The following is a 19,766-nucleotide window of genomic DNA, read 5'->3' as shown; positions in this document are numbered from 1 at the left end:
TTCTGTGGGCCTGGCTGCCTCCAACTGGTACAGAATGCGGCCGCGAGAGTTGTCTTGGGAGTTTCCCGGTACTCCCATGTTACACCTTTGCTCCGCGAGCTGCATTGGTTACCAGTTGTCTTCCGGGTGAGGTTCAAGGTTTTGGTTATGATCTTCAAGTCCTTACATGGCATGGGTCCGGGGTACCTCGAGGACCACCTGCTGCCGGCGTCAACTTCCCTCTGCCCTGTGCGTTCCCACAGAGAGGGCCTCCTCAGGGTGCCTCCGGTCAGAGACTGTCGACTGGTGGCCCCCAGGGGGAGGGCCTTCTCTGTGGGCGCTCCGGCTCTATGGAACCAACTGCCGGTTGAGCTCCGGATGGCACCGGACCTTCGCTCCTTCCGGCGCGGTCTGAAGACCCATTTATTTGAACAAGCTGGTCTGGCCTGATGGGGGATTATGGGTTTTTAATGGGTTTCTTATATTGTTATTGTTTTTTATCTGGGCACTTGTTTAATTTTCTTTTAATTTTTGTATTGCTATTTATATATGCCCTGTTCACCGCCCTGAGTCCTTCGGGAGAAGGGCGGTATACAAATTTAATAAATAATAATAATAATAATTATCTGGCTGCTTACTAGTCTGAGGGCCCTCCTGTCTTTCAAGGCCGTTCCCTCACTAAGGAGCTGACGACGGGTACAGTAAGATGCCCACGGCAGGTCAAAACACTGCATGGACCTAATTATTTCTCGGCATCCGGTGCAAATTTAGATTTTGCTCCGATGTCCCTTTCGTGAAAGATTACAAGAATGCACACTGCTTTGCACCCCGCCCTAACCCCCCCCCATCAGATTTGGATGTCGTTGATTATGCAACTCAGATTCTGGATGCGAAAGATCTCAGGTTACTTCCTTTACAAAGGATTTTAGCAAGCAAGAAACTTTCCACCCTCCATGAAAAGGCATTGAGTTTAATGCCAGGTGACGCTTGGTTATAAAACCTGGTTAAAAATATCTCCTGTTAGCTTGGCCCCTATAAGGCTTTGGATGGCTTGGGGCTCGGCCTAGCTGTCACTAGAAAGGTCAGAATATTGTGGGTTTATACATCAGGATCGACTACTGGGGGGGGAATCCAGGGTTAAACAATTAAATTGTACTGATGCTGCTACTAAATCTGTAACTGGTCTGTGAAGAAAGAGTGCAGAGGAGAGCAACCAGGATAATCAGGGGACTGGTGGTTAAAATATACAAGGAAAGGTTGCTGGAATTGGGTGTCTCTAGTTTAATGAAGAGAAGGGTGAGGGGTGACATGATAGCAGTGGTCCAGTATCTCAGGGGCTGCCCCAAAGAAGAGGGAGTCAAGCTATTCTCCAAAGCACCTGAAGGCAGGTCAAGAAGCAATGGATGGAAACTAGTCAAGGAGAGAAGCAACCTAGAACTAAGGAGAAATTTCCTGACAATGAGAACAATTAACCACTGGAACTACTTGCCTCCAGAAGATGTGAATGCTCCAACACTGGAAGTTTTTAAGAAGAGACTGGACAGACATTTCTCTGAAATGGTGTAGGTGTAGGATTTCCTGCCTGAGCAGGAGGTTGGACTAGATAACCTCCAAGGTCCCTTCCAACTTTATTGTAATTATTATAAGACGCTCTATATCAGGGATGTCAAACTGCCGGCCCACGGGCTGGAGGTGTCATCGGGAAACTATGCCCACCCCATTGCTGGCAATGGCGAAAAAGCTCCGATACGTTGCGCGATATCACATGACATCGCAAGTTTGACATGTCTGCTGTATATACATGAAGTGTAAACCCAACCACTAAGTTGGTGCTGCCGAGCGTAGACTTAGAGCAGCTTGCAGGTAGTTCTTGACTTACAACCACAGTTGAAATAAGAACCTCAGTGTCTAAGCAAGATGGTTGTTGAGTGAGTCACACCCAATTTTGTCAAGGTATTGATTTAACAGCTAACCAACTTATGTAACGTATGTAAAGATGGGAATGACTCAGCAGGGTCTGTGTCTCTTTAAGAGCCTTTGTATAAAAGGGAAGGCTCTGCTGATGTGTTCTTTTTCCTTCCGTTTCTTTCTGTCACTGGTTTGTTGGATCCTGCTGTATTAGCACGTGTAGGTATATTGTTCCTGGTGTGTGATATTGTAGATACTGTAAGATAAACCACCCTTTACTATAGACCACTGTTTACTGTTTTTAATCCTGGGTTATCTCGCGCAGTAAGACTGCATGCTCTGACAAATTTTAATCACCTTTTTTCCACAGGTGTTAAGCAAATGACTGTAATTGTTAAGTGGGTCACAGAGTTTCTAAGCAAATTCAGCTGTCCTTATTGACTTTGCGTGTCAGAAGCCAACTGGGAAGATCACAAATAGTGATCTTGATGCTGCAGTCATTGTGAATACATGCTGGTTGTGAAGCATTTGAATTTTGATCACATGACTGGGGATATTGTGATGATCGTGTGAGTCACAGTCATGAGTCATTTTTTTCAGTGGCTTTATAACTTTAAATGGTCACTTAATGAACAGCTGTAAGTCGAGGACTATCTGTGAGTTGTTTTTAAGAGCCTCCAGCAAAGGAGCATGAAAGCTGTACAATATCTTCTCAAACTTGTCAATTTTAAGACACATGGACTTCAACTGTTGAAGTTGACTTCACCTGTTGAGTTGACTTTGATTGGGTTGAGTTGAGGTGTGTGGACTTCAGCTTTTGAAATTGAGTTGAATTGGTTGAGTTAAGGTGAGTGGTCTTCAACTGTTGAAATTGATGTCATCTGTTGAATTGGTTGACTTGAGATGTATAGACTTCAAAGCTTGAAGACAACTTCAACTGTTGAATGGAATTGGTTGAGTTAAGATGTGTGGACTTCAACTCTTGAAGACAGCTTCAACTGTTGCGTTGAATTGGTTAAGTTGAGATATGTGGACTTCAACTCTTGAAGTTGACCTCAACTCTTGAGTTGAAGTCCACAGGTCTTAAAGCTGACAATAGAAATAATGTGTAAGTATTACTGAGATGTTACTCCAATAACATATCTCTTCCTCCTCCTCTCCTCTTCTTTCTACTGTGACTCACTCTGCCTTGCTTTGTTTCTGCTGGATTGTGTTCCTGGTGGCTTCAGCACCAAACCCACCACCGAAGAAGTCAAGGGCTGGTCCCAGTCATTTGACAAGTTGATGAAAAATCCAGCTGGCAGGAACGTGTTTCGGGAATTCTTACGGACTGAATACAGCGAAGAAAACATGCTCTTTTGGTTAGCGTGCGAGGAACTCAAAAGCGAATGCAACAAACATGCCATTGATGAGAAAGCACGGATGATCTATGAAGATTACATCTCCATCCTTTCTCCCAAGGAGGTATTTCATTTCGTATTTTATTCCAGCACTCTAAAATATTTCGGGTACCAATTTCAGATACCAATTTTAATTCAGGAATGAAGGTGAATATACGGGTCCCAGGATAATGTTGCAAGATCCAATCTGGATCGCTCACTGGGATCAGAGGTTTAACTCTTTTGAGCTTTCAGACCCTAGCTGTACTGGGTCCAGTTCTAGTCACCATGGTAACAAAAAAGATTCTGAGTTCCTAGAAAGAGTGCAGAGAAGAGCAGCAAGGATAGGATAGGATAGGATAGGATAGGATAGGATAGGATAGGATAGGATAGGATAGGATGGAAAATACAGATAAGAATAGAATAGAATAGAATAGAATAGAATAGAATAGAATAGAATAGAATAGAATGTAGAATAGAATGGAATAGAATAGAATTAGAATAGCATAGAATAGAATAGAATAGAATAGAATAGAATAGAATAGAATAGAATAGAATAGAATAGAATAGAATAGAATAGAATAGAATAGAATAGAATATAGAATAGAATAGAATGTAGAATGGAATGGAATAGAATAGAATAGAATAGAATAGAATAGAATAGAATAGAATAGAATAGAATAGAATAGAATAGAATAGAATAGAATAGAATGTAGAATAGAATAGAATGTAGAATAGAATAGAATGTAGAATAGAATGGAATAGAATAGAATAGAATAGAATAGAATAGAATAGAATAGAATAGAATAGAATAGAATAGAATAGAATAGAAGGATTGTAGAAGAATAGGATAGAATACAATAGAATAAAGAAAACATGGAATGGAGAATAGAATAGAACAGAAAGATTGTAGAATAGAGTAGAATAGAACAATAACTTCCATTGTCACGTTGAATATACACTAATTGGCATACATTAAAAAGAAGTTTCATTATCAGCTGTCAAAGGGTCACCACCACCAATATACACTGTATAAATATGACAAAAATACCTAAATAAATAAGGAATCTGGAGGTTAAATTGTATGATGAACGATTGAGGGAACTGGGTATGTCTAGCCTAACAAAGAGAAGGATTAGGGGTGACATGACAGCTGTCATACAATGTTTGAGTGGCTATCACAAAGAAGAGGGGATAGACTTATTCTCCGAAGCCTTCCAGGGCAGAACAGGAACTAACTGGTAGAAGATCATTAAACAGAGATCCAACCTAGGACCAAGGAGAAAATTCTTGGCAAATGTCTTCCTCCTCCTATTTTCCCCACAACAACAACCCTGTGAGGTGGGTCGGGCTGAAAAAGAGGGAATAGCCCAAAGTCACCCAGCTGGCTTTCTTGTCTAAGGCGGGCCTAGAACTCCCAATCTCCTGGGGATTGGTCCAAAGTCACCCAGCCGACTTTCATGTTTAAGGCAGGACTAGAACTCCCAATCGCCTGGTGATTGGTCCAAAGTCACCCAGCCGACTTTCATATCTAAACCAGGATTAAACCACCAGACCTCCGGGTGCTACACCGGCCTCGGACTCAGGGTAGGGGTGGGGGAGTGGCCGTGGTTATGAGGGAGACCTTATGTCCGCAGGAGGCCACCGTTCCTCAGATAGTCGGGTGTGAATCTCTCTTATTGAGGTTTGGTCCTAGGGCGCAGTTGGGCTTGCTGCTGGTGTACCTTTCGCCTAGTCGCGCAGCAGCAGCCCTGCCTAAGCTTCTCTATATCCTCTCAGGGCTGGTGATTGAGTTTCCCAAACTTATGGTTTTGGGAGACTTCAATCTACCATCCCTGGGAGGAGCATCTGAGTTAGCTCAGGAGTTCATGGCTTCCATGACGGCCATGGACCTGACGCAAGTAATTCATGGACCGACTCATGAGGGAGGCCACACCCTTGACTTGGTTTTCTTATCTGGTCGGTGGTTAGATGATCTTGGTGGGGGCTCCCCAATTGTTATGCCCCTGTCATGGACCGATCATCATCTCCTGCGGCTGGTCTTCCGTTTTGCCACTCCCCACCGTGGGGTTGTTGAGCCAACCAGATGGTTCTGCCCCAGGCGCTTAATGGACCCTGAGAGGTTCCAGGCAGCACTGGGGTCCCCACCTGCCTCCTCAGCTCACAGCTCGGCAGATGCCTTAGTGGAAGCCTGGGAGAGGACGGCCACGGAGGCATTTGACCGAGTTGTACCCTTGCGGCCCCTGACCCGGCGCAGATCCCAATGGGCTCCATGGTTCTCCGCAGAGCTCCGGGAGATGAAGCGTCGGAGACGGGGCCTAGAGAGCGTTTGGAGGTCCAGCCGATCCGAATCCGACCGATTGCGACTAAGAACCCATATTAGGTCTTATCTCGCAGCGATGAGGGTGGCGAGGTCTAACTACTTCGCTGCCCTCATCGCGTCCGCAGATAACCGCCCGGCCGCCCTGTTTAGGGTGACCCGCTCCCTCCTTAATCAGGAGGTGAGTGGGGAACCCTTGCAGGGGCGTGCCGAGGAATTTAGTCAACATCTGTCGGACAAAATCGCTCGGATTCGGACCGGTCTGGACTCCGACTGGGCAGTATCGGACGATCAGGACACGAGCGGTCTTGTCAATGTTACCTGGGAGGAGTTCGATCCTGTAACTCCGGAGGAAGTGGACAGGATCATGGGGAGGCTGAGCTCCACCACATGTTTATTGGACCCGTGCCCTTCCTGGCTGGTTTATGCAGCCCGGGAGGGGACACGAGGCTGGTTCCAGGCGGTTATATCTGCTTCTCTGAGTGAGGGTAGTTTTCCCGCCGCCTTGAAAGAGGCGGTGGTGAGACCTCTCCTCAAGAAGCCTGCCTTGGACCCGGCTGTTTTGAATAACTTTCGTCCGGTCTCCAACCTTCGCTTTCTTGCGAAGGTTGTTGAGAGTGTGGTGGCGCATCAGCTCCCTCTGGTCCTGGATGAAGCGGATTATCTAGACCCGTACCAATCGGGCTTCAGGCCCGGGTACAGCACGGAGACGGCATTGGTCGCGCTGGTGAATGATCTCTGGAGGGCTCGGGACAGGGGATATTCCTCTGTCCTAGTCCTATTAGACCTCTCAGCGGCTTTCGATACCATCGACCATGGTATCCTGCTGCGGCGTCTCAGGGGATTGGGAGTGGGAGGCACGGTTCTTCAGTGGTTCTCCTCCTATCTCCTGGGACGCTCGCAGTCGGTGTTGGCAGGGGGGCAGAGGTCGACCGCGAGGTCTCTCGTTTGTGGAGTCCCTCAGGGGTCGGTCCTCTCGCCTCTCCTGTTCAACATCTACATGAAACCGCTGGGTGAGATCATTCGTGGTTTTGGAGTTGGGTATCATCAGTATGCTGATGATACCCAACTTTTCATTTCGACCCCAAACCACCCCAGTGATGCCCTCGACGTGATGTCCCGGTGCCTGGAGGCGGTCCGGGTCTGGATGGGGAGGAACAGGCTTCGACTCAACCCTGACAAGACTGAGTGGCTGTGCGTACCGGCATCTCGGGATATTCAGGATATCCCACCCCTCACTATGGGGGGTGAGTTATTACCTCCTGTAGATAGGGCTTGCAGCTTGGGAGTCCTCCTAGATTCACAGCTCTCCCTAGAAGACCATATAGTAGCTGTGACTAGGGGGGCCTTCGCCCAGGTTCGCCTGGTGCGCCAGTTGCGGCCCTATCTAGACTGGGATGCCTTACGTACGGTCACTCATGCGCTCGTGACCTCTCGTCTTGATTACTGCAACGCTTTCTACATGGGGCTACCCTTGAAGACCACTCGGAGGCTCCAACTGGTACAGAATGCAGCCGCAAGAGTTGTATTGGGAGTTTCCCGATACTCCCATGTTACACCTTTGCTCCGCGAGCTGCATTGGCTACCAGTTGTCTTCCGAGTGAGGTTCAAGGTGTTAGTAATGACCTATAAAGCCCTACATGGCATGGGTCCGGAATACCTTGGGGAGCACCTGCAGCCGGTGTCAACTTCCCTCCGCCCAGTACGCTCCCACAGAGAGGGCCTCCTCAGGGTGCCACCGGTCAAAGAATGCCGACTGGTGGCCCCCAGGGGGAGGGCGTTCTCTGTGGGTGCACCGGATTTATGGAACCATCTTCCGGTCGAGCTCCGGATGGCGCCCGATCTCCGCTCCTTCCAGCGCGATCTTAAAACCCATCTCTTTAAACAAGCTGGCCTGGCCTGATGGGACGGGGTGGGATTTTTATAAATGGACTTCAATTTTTAATCTGTATTAATTTATTATGGGCATTGTTTAATCACGTTTTAATAATTTTTAATTTTTGTATCTAGTTTTTATGTATTGCCCTGTTCACCGCCCTGAGTCCTCCGGGAGAAGGGCGGTATATAAATTAAATAAATAAATTAGAATACCGGAACTAGAACTCACTTAACCTGAACCACTAGTCCCGTCTGACTCTCCCTTGATTGACAGTTCACCAGAATAATCTTTCTCTTTGCGTTCTGCCCACCCTCCTTGCTCAGGTCAGCTTGGATTCCCGCGTTCGCGAAGGCATCAACCGCAAGATGCAGGAGCCTTCCTCGCACACCTTCGACGATGCGCAGCTACAGATTTACACACTGATGCACAGAGACTCCTACCCCCGTTTTCTGAACTCTGCCATATACAAAGCTCTGCTCCAGAGTGTGTCTCGGTCGTCTTCGGAGTCTTAAGCCCTTCTGTACCATTGATGGAGACACCAAGTGAAGGGTTTCCTTCCATAGAGCAGGTGTTTTCTTCGGCCACCCCCCCCTTTCTTCTTAAAAAAAAAAACTCCCAAATGAGCTTACAGAACAAATAGACTGAAGACTTAACCCAGCTGAGTTCTGACCACAGACAATTGTCCAGCTGTTGGAAAGGTCAGTCCTCAACTTCCGTTTTTCTTCGTTCAGAAAAGGGCCCACGCCAGTCACCACCAAGAACTTCAAACTCAGGCTTCTACTTCCATGACCGAACCGGTTTTGGTGACCAGTATCTGGCCGGTCACCCTAGAGTTGGAGAACGCAGAAGGAAGCTACCAACCAGCAACAAATTGGGAGGTGGACCTCTGGGGCAAGGGGGCAGAAGAAACCAGGCCAAAGCCCGTTATTATCTCCGGAATGTTGGATCTCTCTCTCTCTCGGATTTTTCTCTTTTTATTTTATTTTTAAATTCCTTCCAGGGTGTTCTTGTAGACGCAAAGATCTCGAGACGGTTCGAGTGGAAACCGCGGTTAGGCTAATGTAATGGGATTAAGCAAAGTTCAGATGTTATAAAAAAAAATATATGTTCAGGTTTTCTGCATCCCGGATACTTTTCGATTCAGTTTATCCCAGGTAGGGTTCCCTCACCTCAGTTTGAGAAGAAGCAGGGAGCTCTTCAAAGGGGAAGAGAAGATCGCTGGTACTTGGCTCTGAGCAGCGGTGGGATTCAAATACCTGAACAACCGGTTCTCATATTTGAGGCAGGCCTGGGCCTCTGATGCCTAGAACGGACTTCCGGAAGTGGCATCCATATACTTCCGGTGGGCCGTTCTAGGCCTGGGTGGATTCCAGGCCTCCAAGGCCTAGAACAGACTTCCAGAAATGGTATCCATGCACTTCCGGTGGACTGTGCTAGGCCTGGGAGGCCTCCAATGCCTAGAACGGACTTCCGGAAGTGGCATCCGTACACTTCCGGTGGGCCATTCTATGCCTGGGAGGACTCCTCCAATGCCTCCTCCAGGCCTCCGAGGCCTAGAACGGATTTCCAGAAGTGGTATCCATGCACTTCCAGTGGATTGTTCTAGGCCTGGGAGGCTTCCTCCAAGTCTCTGAGGCCTAGACTGGACATCTGGAAGCCAGCCGGTTCTCCGAATTCAGGTAAATTTAGCTACCGGTTCTCTCAAACCGGCACGAACCGGCTGAATCCCACCATTGGCTCTGAGCTGCAAGCTCTGTGAGAAAGCCAACTTGAATACCGATCAGGTCTAAAGATCTGCCCGTTGTCGTAGGTCACATTGTCCATGTATCTCTGGTGTAGACTGGTATCTTGGTACTCATCGGTAAACCGACAGGTACCAAGAAATCTACGTGACTTACCACGTGACCCACCTATTTCGGAAATAGCGAGGCACGAGGCAGCCAACGGCAGCAAGTTCTTCGTTGCACGTTGACTGCCAGGAGAGAGACAAGCGCCGGGGACAGGATTTCTGGTTCAAAACACGTCAGATACCAAATTCAACGTGTTTTAAAGCAGTCGGAGTGCCAAGGTACGATTCTGTGTGGATTACAGAGGCCTTAAGTGAGGGTCCTTCCCGCCTGTCATGCTGTGGCTTTCAGATTGAATTCCAGTTTCTTCCTTTTTTTAAAAAAGGAAAGGGGCTATTTTGCAGATGGAGAGGCTTCACGGAAAAGAATTACCTGTATTTCCCTGAAAATAAGGCCGAGTCTTCTTTTTTTTTTTTTGTCCTTCCAAAGAGGCACCAGGTCCTCGGGATATCTTACCTCCGGCACCGACAGCCCTGCCCAGCCGGTCCGCTTCTTCTGCGGCCAAAGGAGCAGCTTCATTCTGCAGCTGTATTCCGGCCTGCAATTTCGCAGTCAGCCCTTTCCGGAAGGCCTCTGCAGCCGAGAACCGAGCTATGGATTGAATCCATCCATAGTTTGGTCCTCGGCTGCAGTGGCCTTCTGGAAAGGCCTGTGACTGAGAAATGCAGGCCTGGCTGCAAAAGACGCCACAGAAGAAGTGGGCTGGCGAGGCCTGGCTGCCAGGTAAGTGGGTCCCCCTAGCTTGATTTTTGGGCATGTGCCTCGCCCCCAAACTAGGGCTTGTTTTGGGGGTAGGTCTTACTTTTGGGGAAACACGGTAATGACCTGCCACTAGGCGCGATGAAGCAAGTCTCCCATCCGGAGCAGCTGTTCTGTTGTGTTTAAGACTTACGGCTCTCTGGAATGGTTTGCCGTTTGGGCTGTCCTAGCGATGGTATCTTCTCCAGCAGTCCCTGTAGCCCTTTGACCCCAAATGCTTTGAAGAACCTCTCCGAGGGATGTCTTCAAGAAAAGTCCCCGCTGATGAACAGAGGTTAGATAACAACTATGCTGTTTCTAGACAGCAAGGAGAAGGGAAAGAGCAGCCAAGAGAAATGGCTAGTCTTCCATCTCAAGAAATGTGGTTCTCCTGATTTGGGTAAGCTGATCTCTGGACTGTCCGTCTTGTGGGCAGATGTCCTCTCACAGCAGCACGAGAGCCTTGCGTCAATAATAGGACGGTCTCGTGTAGGTTGTCTAGCTGCTGTTGGCCAGCAGTAGGGTCCCTGATCTTCATGGCTTAGAGGGAGTCTTAGCAGGGTGAGGCCCTTCTTCGTTCCTTTGACGTTGCAGATCGTCCTCGACTTCACGACCAGAATGCAGCCCAAAATTTCAGTTGCGAAGGGAGACATTTGTGAAGCGAGAGAGTGGTCGAGTCAGTTTTTGTCCCATTTTGCGACCTTTCTGGCCGCTTGTGTTAAGCGAATCACGGCAATAGTTACAAGTCAGTAACACGGTTGTTAAGTGAGCCTGGATTCCCCATTGATTTTGCTTGTCAGAAGGTCGCAACGTGACCCCCGGGCGGCGGCAGCTGTCGTCAATACGAACCAGTTGCCAAACATCTGAATTCTGATCACGTGACCCAGGGGGATGCTGCAAAGGTCGTAACTGTGAAAAACGGTCACTTTTTTCAGTGCTGTTGTAATTTTGAACGCTCACTAAATGAACTGCTGTTAAGTCGAGGGCTACCTGTACTTCATAATCTGCTGGTGGGATTCTTGCAAACGTCTCTTTGGTCACTGTGGCCGAGGTGGACCTTTGAGCAACCTTTTCCTTAAAATGACCTGCCAGAATGGAATGGAGTGGTCCAGTTATGCCCAAAGCAGCTTTTCATTTTACCAACTCACTGGAGTACTGTGGATCCTCCCTATTGCGGTCCCTTCTGCGCTAAAATTGAGTTGTGGCATCACAGTGGAAGTACATAAGAGGCGGAGTTGGTTCATGGTGTACATTTCATCCCTCCTCTGTTGGAAACTGACGATCCTGTGCCCCAGAGATGTTCTTTCAAGAGGCAACTGGACTTTCATGTTTTTCTTCGAAGGCGTTTCGCGTCTCATCCAAGAAGCTTCTTCTGAAGAGCTGTAGGAGCTTCTTGGATGAGAAGCGAAACTACTTCAAAGCAAAGCGAAGTCCCTTTTCAAAAAGCACCTTTGGGACAGCCATGACCTGGATGACAGAATCTCCGTAGACCTCTGTGATGTCTGTGGAAGCCGTCAAACACTTGGTACCACCCGTAAGTCTTGGATAGCCATTCCAGATGACCCGAAGTTCTGTAGTACCAACTGCCAGTGCCAGCATGTTGGGAGGGTGGTGGGCTGCAGAATTTAAGGACTGTGGGGTCCTTGGTGCTCTCTGAACTTGGTTGCTGTCCTGCAGACATTTCATGACCCGACTAGGTAACATCATCAGTGTTAGAAGGGTGTAGGGTTTGTGGGGAGGAGGAGGAGGAGGAGGGGAGGACTGTGTGGTCCCTGACGCGCTCTGAGCTTGGTTGCTCTCTTACAGATCGTTTCGTTACCCAACTAGGTAAAATCATCGGTGCTAGAAGGAAGCAAAGTAAACGAGGAATTACCAGCTCAGATAACAATCCAAAAATAAACAACAACCTAATCAAGGATCCACCAAGAATGTTCCCACCAACACTGATGGGGCAAGCCACTTGTATACAAAGAGAGAGAAAAAACCCTCCCTTCTAGCACTAATGATGTTACCTAGTTGGGTCATGAAACGTTTGCAAAAAAACGACTAAACTCAGAAAGCACCAAGCACCCCACAGTCCTCCTCTCCATAAACCCCACTCCTTATGAGCACTGATGATGTTACCTAGTTGGTTCATGAAACGTCTGTAAGAAAACGACCAAGCTCAGAGAGCAACAAAGACCCCACAGTTCTACCCTCTGCTGCCAATACTCTGTTGATAATCCTAAGGATCCAAGAAAAGATGGCCTAAGAATGGGTTCCTGAGTAGTTGGGTCTGGGGGACAGGACCATTGCACTCCATTGTAGATATTCCTGTTAAGAGGTCTCCCTTGTCTATATGGTCTCTCCCAGTCATTTGTTCCAGCGGTAGGCAACGCTGTCGTCTTGGCGAAGCGATGGGTCATCACTGGGTGGTGCAAACTCCACCCTATTCTGCCCTTGAGGGGGGTCACCCAAACCATGTTAATTCTCAGCCACCGTCCACTGGGCCTCATCCTCTCTCTGAAGTCCTTCACTGTGAATGTCAAGATTTCCCTGACTCGTCTTCTGCGAAAGTGGCATCAGGGCAGCGAGGAGGTTCCCCTCTTCCTAATTGCAAACAAATTGTAGGGTTTGTGTTCCTTTGCTCAGGAGAGGGAACCCAAGCCACCTCAGCCCCCGCCCCCTCTTGCATTTTTCTAAAGAGGTATCTCTTGAGTTATAGAAAGCCGTTTTCCAAAACCTGGTCACCCCCAACAGATTTTACTGGCCTGCCTAGTAATTTTTTTTTTTGTCTCTAGTCACAGCAGAACCCCGTGTTTTATGGCCAGTAAAATACAGGCATCTTTGGTCCAGGGTCTTTTTAATTCCCATACAGGTGTACCTCCGTATTCATCGTCAGTTGGTTCCAGGAGACTGCAGTGAGTATCAAGAACGATGAATACCAAGCAATTTTTTTTCCCCATAAGGAATAAAGTGGTGAGTCACCAGGCAGCCAACATGGACAAGTTGCAGCTTGTGCATTGTGTACCAAACAAACGATGAGTACCGGGACGACATTTTCGTGTCAAAATGTGTTGAGTACCAAATTGGGTGAGGTTCAGAGCGGTTGGGTACCGAGGTACCATCGTATTCCTACAGTTTGGAAAACGGCTTTGGAGTTAACTTAAAGAGGGGTGTGTGTGTTTTTCCAGCTTTTTCACATCTTGAAATTCAGATCGTCACGACTTTGGACATGCATCTACAGAGCTGAGTTCAAAAAAAAAACCTATGCTTTTTGTGACTTCGTGGGAACTCCCCGCCACCGGAAGAAATAAAGGGCCAATTGAGTAAATCAAAAGCATTTTGTTTACATCTGCCAAGAAGATAGGAATCTCAACAGGCATGCTGTAAAACTTGGGGGGGGGGGGTTCCCCCGAGCAGGGTTCTGCAAACTCCTCGGTAAGGATTTGACAGGGTTTCAAAGAGACTTAAGCTTTAACAAAAACTGCACTGAATATACTCAGCTTTTAAGTTCCTGCCTTGAAGCTACAGGGATTTCCACAGCATTTTTCCGTAAACCTGAGCAGAAAGAGTAGGGCTCATCAGCTGACATTCAGGAGCCCCACCCGTCTTAATTCGAGGTGCTGGGAATTTTTATAATAAATCCGGCCCTATAGCCTGAAAAAGTTTGAAAATTCATGCTCTAGGACAGGGGTAGGCAACCTCGGCTCTTTTATGACTCATGGACTTCAACTCCCAGAATTCCTGAGCCAGCTATGCTGGCTCAGGAATTCTGGGAGTTGAAGTCCATGAGTCATAAAAGAGCCGAGGTTGCCTACCCCTGCTCTAGGATAATGTTTCTCACCCTTGGAAACTTTCAAGAAGTGTAGATATCAATTCCCAGAATTCCACTGGGGGGGGGAGAATTCTGGGAGTTGCAAGTCCACAAATATATAAAAATATAAGGAACGGTTGCTGGCATTGGGCATGTCTAGTTTAATGAAGAGAAGGACGAGGGGGGACATGATAGCAGTGTTCCAATATCTCGGGCTGCTTTTCTCCAAAGCACCTGAAGGCAGGACAAGAAGCAACGGATGGAAACTAATCAAGGAGAGAAGCAACCTGGAACTGAGGAGAAACTTCCTGACAGTTAAAACAATCAGTGGAACAACCTGCTTCCAGAAGCGGTGAATGCTCCAACACTGGAAGTTTTTAAGAAGAGACTGGACAGCCATTTGTCTGAAATGGTGCAGGGGTCTTCAAACCTGGCCCTTTTATGACTTGTGGACTTCAACTCCCAGAATTCCTGAGCCAGCATGCCTGGCTGAGGAATTCTGGGAGTTGAAGTCCACAAGTCACAAAAGGGCCAAGTTTGAAGACCCCCGGTATAGGGTTTCCTGCCCGAGCAGGGGGTAGGACTAGATGACCTCCAAGGTCCCTTCCAACTTTATTATTATTCATTTTAAGTCGCAACACACCAGCCCACCCACCCCAGTTTTCCAGAGTTTGCCCTAATTCACATTCATTGCATTAATGATGTTATCTTTTTCTCTGCTGTCTCCCCACCTTCTCCTTTTGTTTTCCATCTTCACCATCATTGGGGTCTTCTCCAAGGAGTCCTCTTCGCATTCGGTGGCCAAAGTATTTGAGATTTAGCTTTTAAGATCTGTCCTTCCAAAGGACAGTCCGAGTTGATTCCCTTTAGGATTGACTGTTTGGATCTCTTTGCAGTGCGAGAGTCTTCTCCAGCCCCACAATTCAAAAGCATCTGTTTTTCGGCGCCCAGCCTTCCTTATGGTCCAAAACTTTCATAGCCATACATATTGCAACTGGGAAAAACAAAATCTTTAAAAGTTTAGTTCAAGTTGAGAAATACTTCTCTAGAACATTGACTGCAGGAGTCTAACTGGCTTCCTTAATGCTGGACAGAGATGGCAGGGAATACAAGCAGCTTATGGATAATGGATATTAATTTTCAAAATTCTGTCCTATGCCATAGAGTGTATCGGGTCTCCAAACTCGGCAACTTTGAAATGTGTGGACTTCAACTCCCAGAATTCCCCAGCCAGCGTGGCTAGCAGAGGAATTCTGGGAGTCGAAGTCCAAAAGCCTTAAAGTTGCCAAGTTTTGTGATCCCTGGGCTACGTGGAAAACGTAGATTAAAGCTGACATGCCCATGAGCATCACATCATTTTACAAGCTGGGGTCACAGGATCTCGTGATTTCAGTCCCGTTCAATAGAGCTTGGTTGGCATGCCCTGCCAAGCCATTAACATGATTTACAAATCGACTGGTTCACACACTTTTGTTAAGCCAAATCCAGACCATCGTGGCTTAAGTGGAATTTTTCAAAAAAATAATGGAAGGGTAAATATATAACTGTGAAGAGGAACTAAAGAGCCTCTAGTTGCGGGTGAAGAAGGAGAGTGCAAAAGTTGGCTTGAAACTTAACATTAAGAAAACCAAGATCGTGGCATCCGGCCCTCTCAATTCCTGGCAAATAGCTGGGGAAGAAATGGAGGTAGTGACAGATTTTATTTTCCTGGGCTCCAAGATCACCGCAGAGGGGGACTGCAGCCAAGAAATTAAAAGACGCTTGCTCCTGGGGAGGAAAGCCATGGCAAATCTAGACAGCACACTAAAAAGCAGAGACGTCACCCTGCCAACAAAAGTGTGTATAGTAAAGGCTACGGTCTTCCCAGTTGCAATGTACGGCTGCGAAAGTTGGACCATAAGAAAGGCTGAGCGCCAAAGAATTGAGGCCTTTGAGCTATGGTGCTGGAGAAGACTCCTGCGAGTCCCTTGGACTGCGATCAAACCGGTCAGTCCTAGAGGAAATCAATCCTGACTGCTCTTTAGAAGGCCAGATCCTGAAGTTGAAACTCAAATCCTTTGGCCACCTAATGAGAAGGAAGGACTCACTGGAGAAGAGCCTAATGCTGGGAAAGATGGAGGGCAAGAGAAGAAGGGGACGACAGAGAATGAGGTGGCTGGATGGAGTCTCTGAAGCAGTAGGCGTGAGCTTAAAGGGACTCTAGAAGATGGTAGAGGACAGGAAGGCCTGGAGGAATGTCGTCCATGGGGTCGCGATGGGTCGGACACGACTTTGCAGCTAACAACAACAACAAATAGATAACTAAGGAAGAATGAGGTTCCTCGGCAGACGGATAACCGTGGCTGATAAGCTAGAATGGGGAAAACACCTCATTTTAATTGCAAGTTAGTAGCACAGATGCAAATTGCTTTCATTGCCATTGAGTTGACTATTAGGGCGACTACCGTCCATCTTCCACGTACATGTACAGATAGTCCTCGACTTAATGACTGTAATGGAAGCCAGTCCATCATGTTTGTAAGTCTCGTGACCTTTTTGATAATTCAGTCATGGGATCTTCCTGATGCTACAGATAATCCTCGACTTAATGACTGCAATCGGGACCAGAACGTCTTATCGCTAAGCAAGGGAGCGGTTAAGTGCATCACAGCTGAAGCAAATCACTGCAGTCGTTAAGTGAATCAGTCATCAAGCGAATCTGGCTTCCCCCACTGACTTTGCTTGTCGCAAGCCAGCTGGAAAGGACATGTAAATGCCAGGACGCTGCTACCCCTGTAATTACAAACCGGTTGCCAAACGCCCACATTTTGATCATGTGACGGGATGGTGCAAGAGTTTTAAGTACAAGGGTTGGCTGGCTGCAAGTCACTTTTTTCAGCGCCATTGTAACTTCGGTCACTAAACAAACAGTTGTAAGTCGAGGACTACCTGTATTCTGGTATCTGCAATTTTTTTTAAAGGCAGACTCACTTCCAAGCACAGATCTTAAACATAAAAAAGAGTATTTGAATTGGAATTAATTAACTGGAAAAGGCTTGCCAATATTTGAAACTGAAAAGGCTGTTTTGGTGCAGGATCATAGTTGCAAAACCTTTTGGGATCCTTTTCAATTCCTATCCCGCGATCCCAGCTCCACCATCTTTGAAGTACTGCGAAATAGCTAAACTTCATCGTTAGCTGAATGTGTCAGATCATTTTCCCCATCTTGAGTAGCTCCAGTAAAAATGAAAACGCTCTGGGATATGGTAAATATGTTTATTTTATTTTATTTTTTTGCAAAATATATAAACAGTAAACTTGAGAGTGGATCTGCAGACTCACATGCTAGAGTTGCCATATTTGGCATTTTCTCAGGTTGGCACAGAAACAAAATCGCTGTGGAAATCTGGCCACATTACGCACCCTGACAGTGGCCATTAGTGGCCCCCGGTGATTTGTGGGTTGTGATTGTGATGTCAAATCCTTTCCTCTCTATAGATTGGGCCCATCTTTCCTCCTGCAAAATTTCAGCATCCTTTTTTTGTTTTCGTTTTTTTCTAAAGGGACTTTTCCACTCAAAACAAAAGAAGCATCTGTTGTAGCTTTTGAGGTGAAAGTTCTCTTGGAAAGAGTAACAAAGAAAAGATATTTCTACATTTCCGATGGCTTTTCACTTCGCCATTGAAACGACAGGCAAAAGAAGGGAATGTTTGAATACATAGCCAAAGCTTGACAAATTATTGGCTTACTTTTGTCCCATCAGAGATTCTATCAAACCAATCCTATATTTCAAGCTTTGTTTCTGAGAGATATAAAGCCCAATCCTGTTCGATTTCATGGCTTCATTTAAAACAGAATGATGTCAAAGAGAGCCAAGCCCAAGCTTGATTTGGCTAACAGTCAGAAAGTCTTTTATCTGATATGTTACATATTTTTGAGGGAGGGGGAGGGGATAACCACACATATAAACCTGGATTTTGAGAACATCCTGTTCTCTTCGTTCCTTTATTAGGCAGGACGTGGCTTGTTCACATAGGATAATAACTAGATTACAGGTAGTCCTCAACTTACGACCAAAATTGAGCCCAAAGTTCGCACTGCTAAGCCAGGCAATTCTTAGGTGACTTTGCGTCATTTGACCACCTTTCTTTTGCCATAGGTGTTAAATGAATCACTGCAATTGTTAGTAACACAATTGTTAAGGGAACCTGGCTTCTTCATTGACTTTGCTTGTCGGAAGGTCGCAAAAGGGGATCACGTGACCCCGGGGACGCTGCCACCAGTGACTAACCCAGGGGTCTTCACATTTGGCCCTTATATATTAGCCCTCTTCATCCATTCCTTACCAGATCTGATGGCTTAAAATGGTATTTTTCAGACTTGGCTACTTGAAGATGGGTGGACTTCAATTCCCAGAATTCCCTAGCCAACATGGCTGGCTGAGGAATTCTGGGAGTTGAAGTCCACCCATCTTCAAGAGGCCGAGTGTGGGGGAAAAAAATTGGCTTAAAAAATGAGGCAGCACACAAAGGGCCCCATCTGGGCCTTTTCCAATATGCCCCTCTTCACTCATGGTTTCAGATCTTCCCGTCTGAGGCGTTTCAAACCACGTTCAACTGAGGTGACAAGTCACCTCAGAACTGCAGGTTGTATTGTCTCATGTTCAACTGAACACAAATAAGTAGCATTTGCGGTCACACAACAAGTTCGGCCTGCTCACTGAGGTAATCTATTATCTGTGTTTACATCAATGCAGTGGAGCCACAAGCTTACCACAGCTCGTCCTGGACTTGCCACCCGAAATTCAGCCCAACATTTCTGCGGCTAAGCGAGACAGTGAAGTTTTGCTGCATTTTGCGACCTTCCTTGCCACAGTTGTTCAAAGCGAATCACTGCAGCGGTTCAGTTAGTAACCCGGTTGTTAAGTGATTCCGGCCTCCCCATCGACTTTGCTTGTCAGAAGGTCGCAAAAGGGGATCACGTGACACACACACACACACACACACTCCGGGACGCTGCAACCGTCGTAAATACGAGCCAGTTTGCCAGGCTTCCGAATTTTGATCACGTGACCCTGGGGATGCCACAACGGTCATTAAGTGTGAAAAACGGTCATAAGCCCACTGTTTTCACTGCCGTCGTAATTTCGAACGGTCACTAAACGAACGCTTGTTAAGTTGGACTACCAGTACTATAAGATAGATTGAGGCACACAAACCAAGACCAACCATAGTTAAAAACCACCAAGCTTAATAATAATAATAAATAATAATAATAATAATAATAATAATAATAAAGTTGGAAGGGACCTTGGAGGTCATCTAGTCCAACCCCCTGCTCAGGCAGGAAACCTTATACCATTTCAGGCAAATGGCTGTAGAGAAAGTATGCTGTGCAACCTGGCAGGGTTTGAAATAAGTGGTAGTTTAGGCAATAGGCTGATAGAAGAGTGGACATCAACACACAAAAGCTCTGGATTTTTCCCAATTTTAATTTCCACCCCCACCCCCACCCCCCAAAATTGACGTTTTTCAACTGGCACGGAGGGTGCACTGCATTAAAAGCAGATCGCCGTGTTCTTCGTGAAGGAATGTTTTTTTATTATTATTATTTTGCATTTGCGACTGTACACGGAACACAGAAAATAAAATTTAAAATAAAATGAGAGGGTCGGATTAATGAGATGATGCAGCAAAGGTACAATCCGAGTTCCTTTGGGTTAACCATCTTTCCTACATCACGAATTGATTCCTCAGGCTCTCATTTGCCTGGTAAGCTTAGCTACCTTGGCTGACTGGAGGGGAAGGTCTAAAACAGTGTTTCTCAAATTTGGCAAACTTTCAGACAGGTGGACTTCAACTCTCAGAATTCCCCAGCCAGCCCTGCTGGCTGGGGAATTCTGGGAGATGAAGTCCACCTGTCTGAACGTTTGAGGCACACT

At 46.8% G+C, this 19,766-nt stretch overlaps 1 protein-coding gene across 2 annotated transcripts in view; it reads left to right on the top strand.

Moving 5' to 3' along the window:
• Positions 1-8,579, top strand: part of RGS19 (regulator of G protein signaling 19) — a 62,798-nt gene extending 54,219 nt beyond the window's left edge. For both annotated transcript variants that reach the window (XM_081323843.1, XM_081323844.1), the window contains 2 exons: positions 3,117-3,351; positions 7,789-8,579. In XM_081323843.1, coding sequence (XP_081179969.1) covers positions 3,117-3,351; positions 7,789-7,977 — 424 coding nt within the window. In that variant the 3' untranslated portion in view covers positions 7,978-8,579. The remainder of the gene's footprint in view (positions 1-3,116; positions 3,352-7,788) is intronic.
• The last annotated feature ends 11,187 nt before the right edge of the window (positions 8,580-19,766 follow it).

The sequence above is a fragment of the Vipera berus genome (genome assembly GCF_964194415.1).
Source record: "Vipera berus genome assembly, chromosome: 3".
NCBI classification, from domain to species: domain Eukaryota; kingdom Metazoa; phylum Chordata; class Lepidosauria; order Squamata; family Viperidae; genus Vipera; species Vipera berus.
Note: the sequence above shows the minus strand (reverse complement) of the source record. Positions and strands in the feature narration are given on the sequence as shown.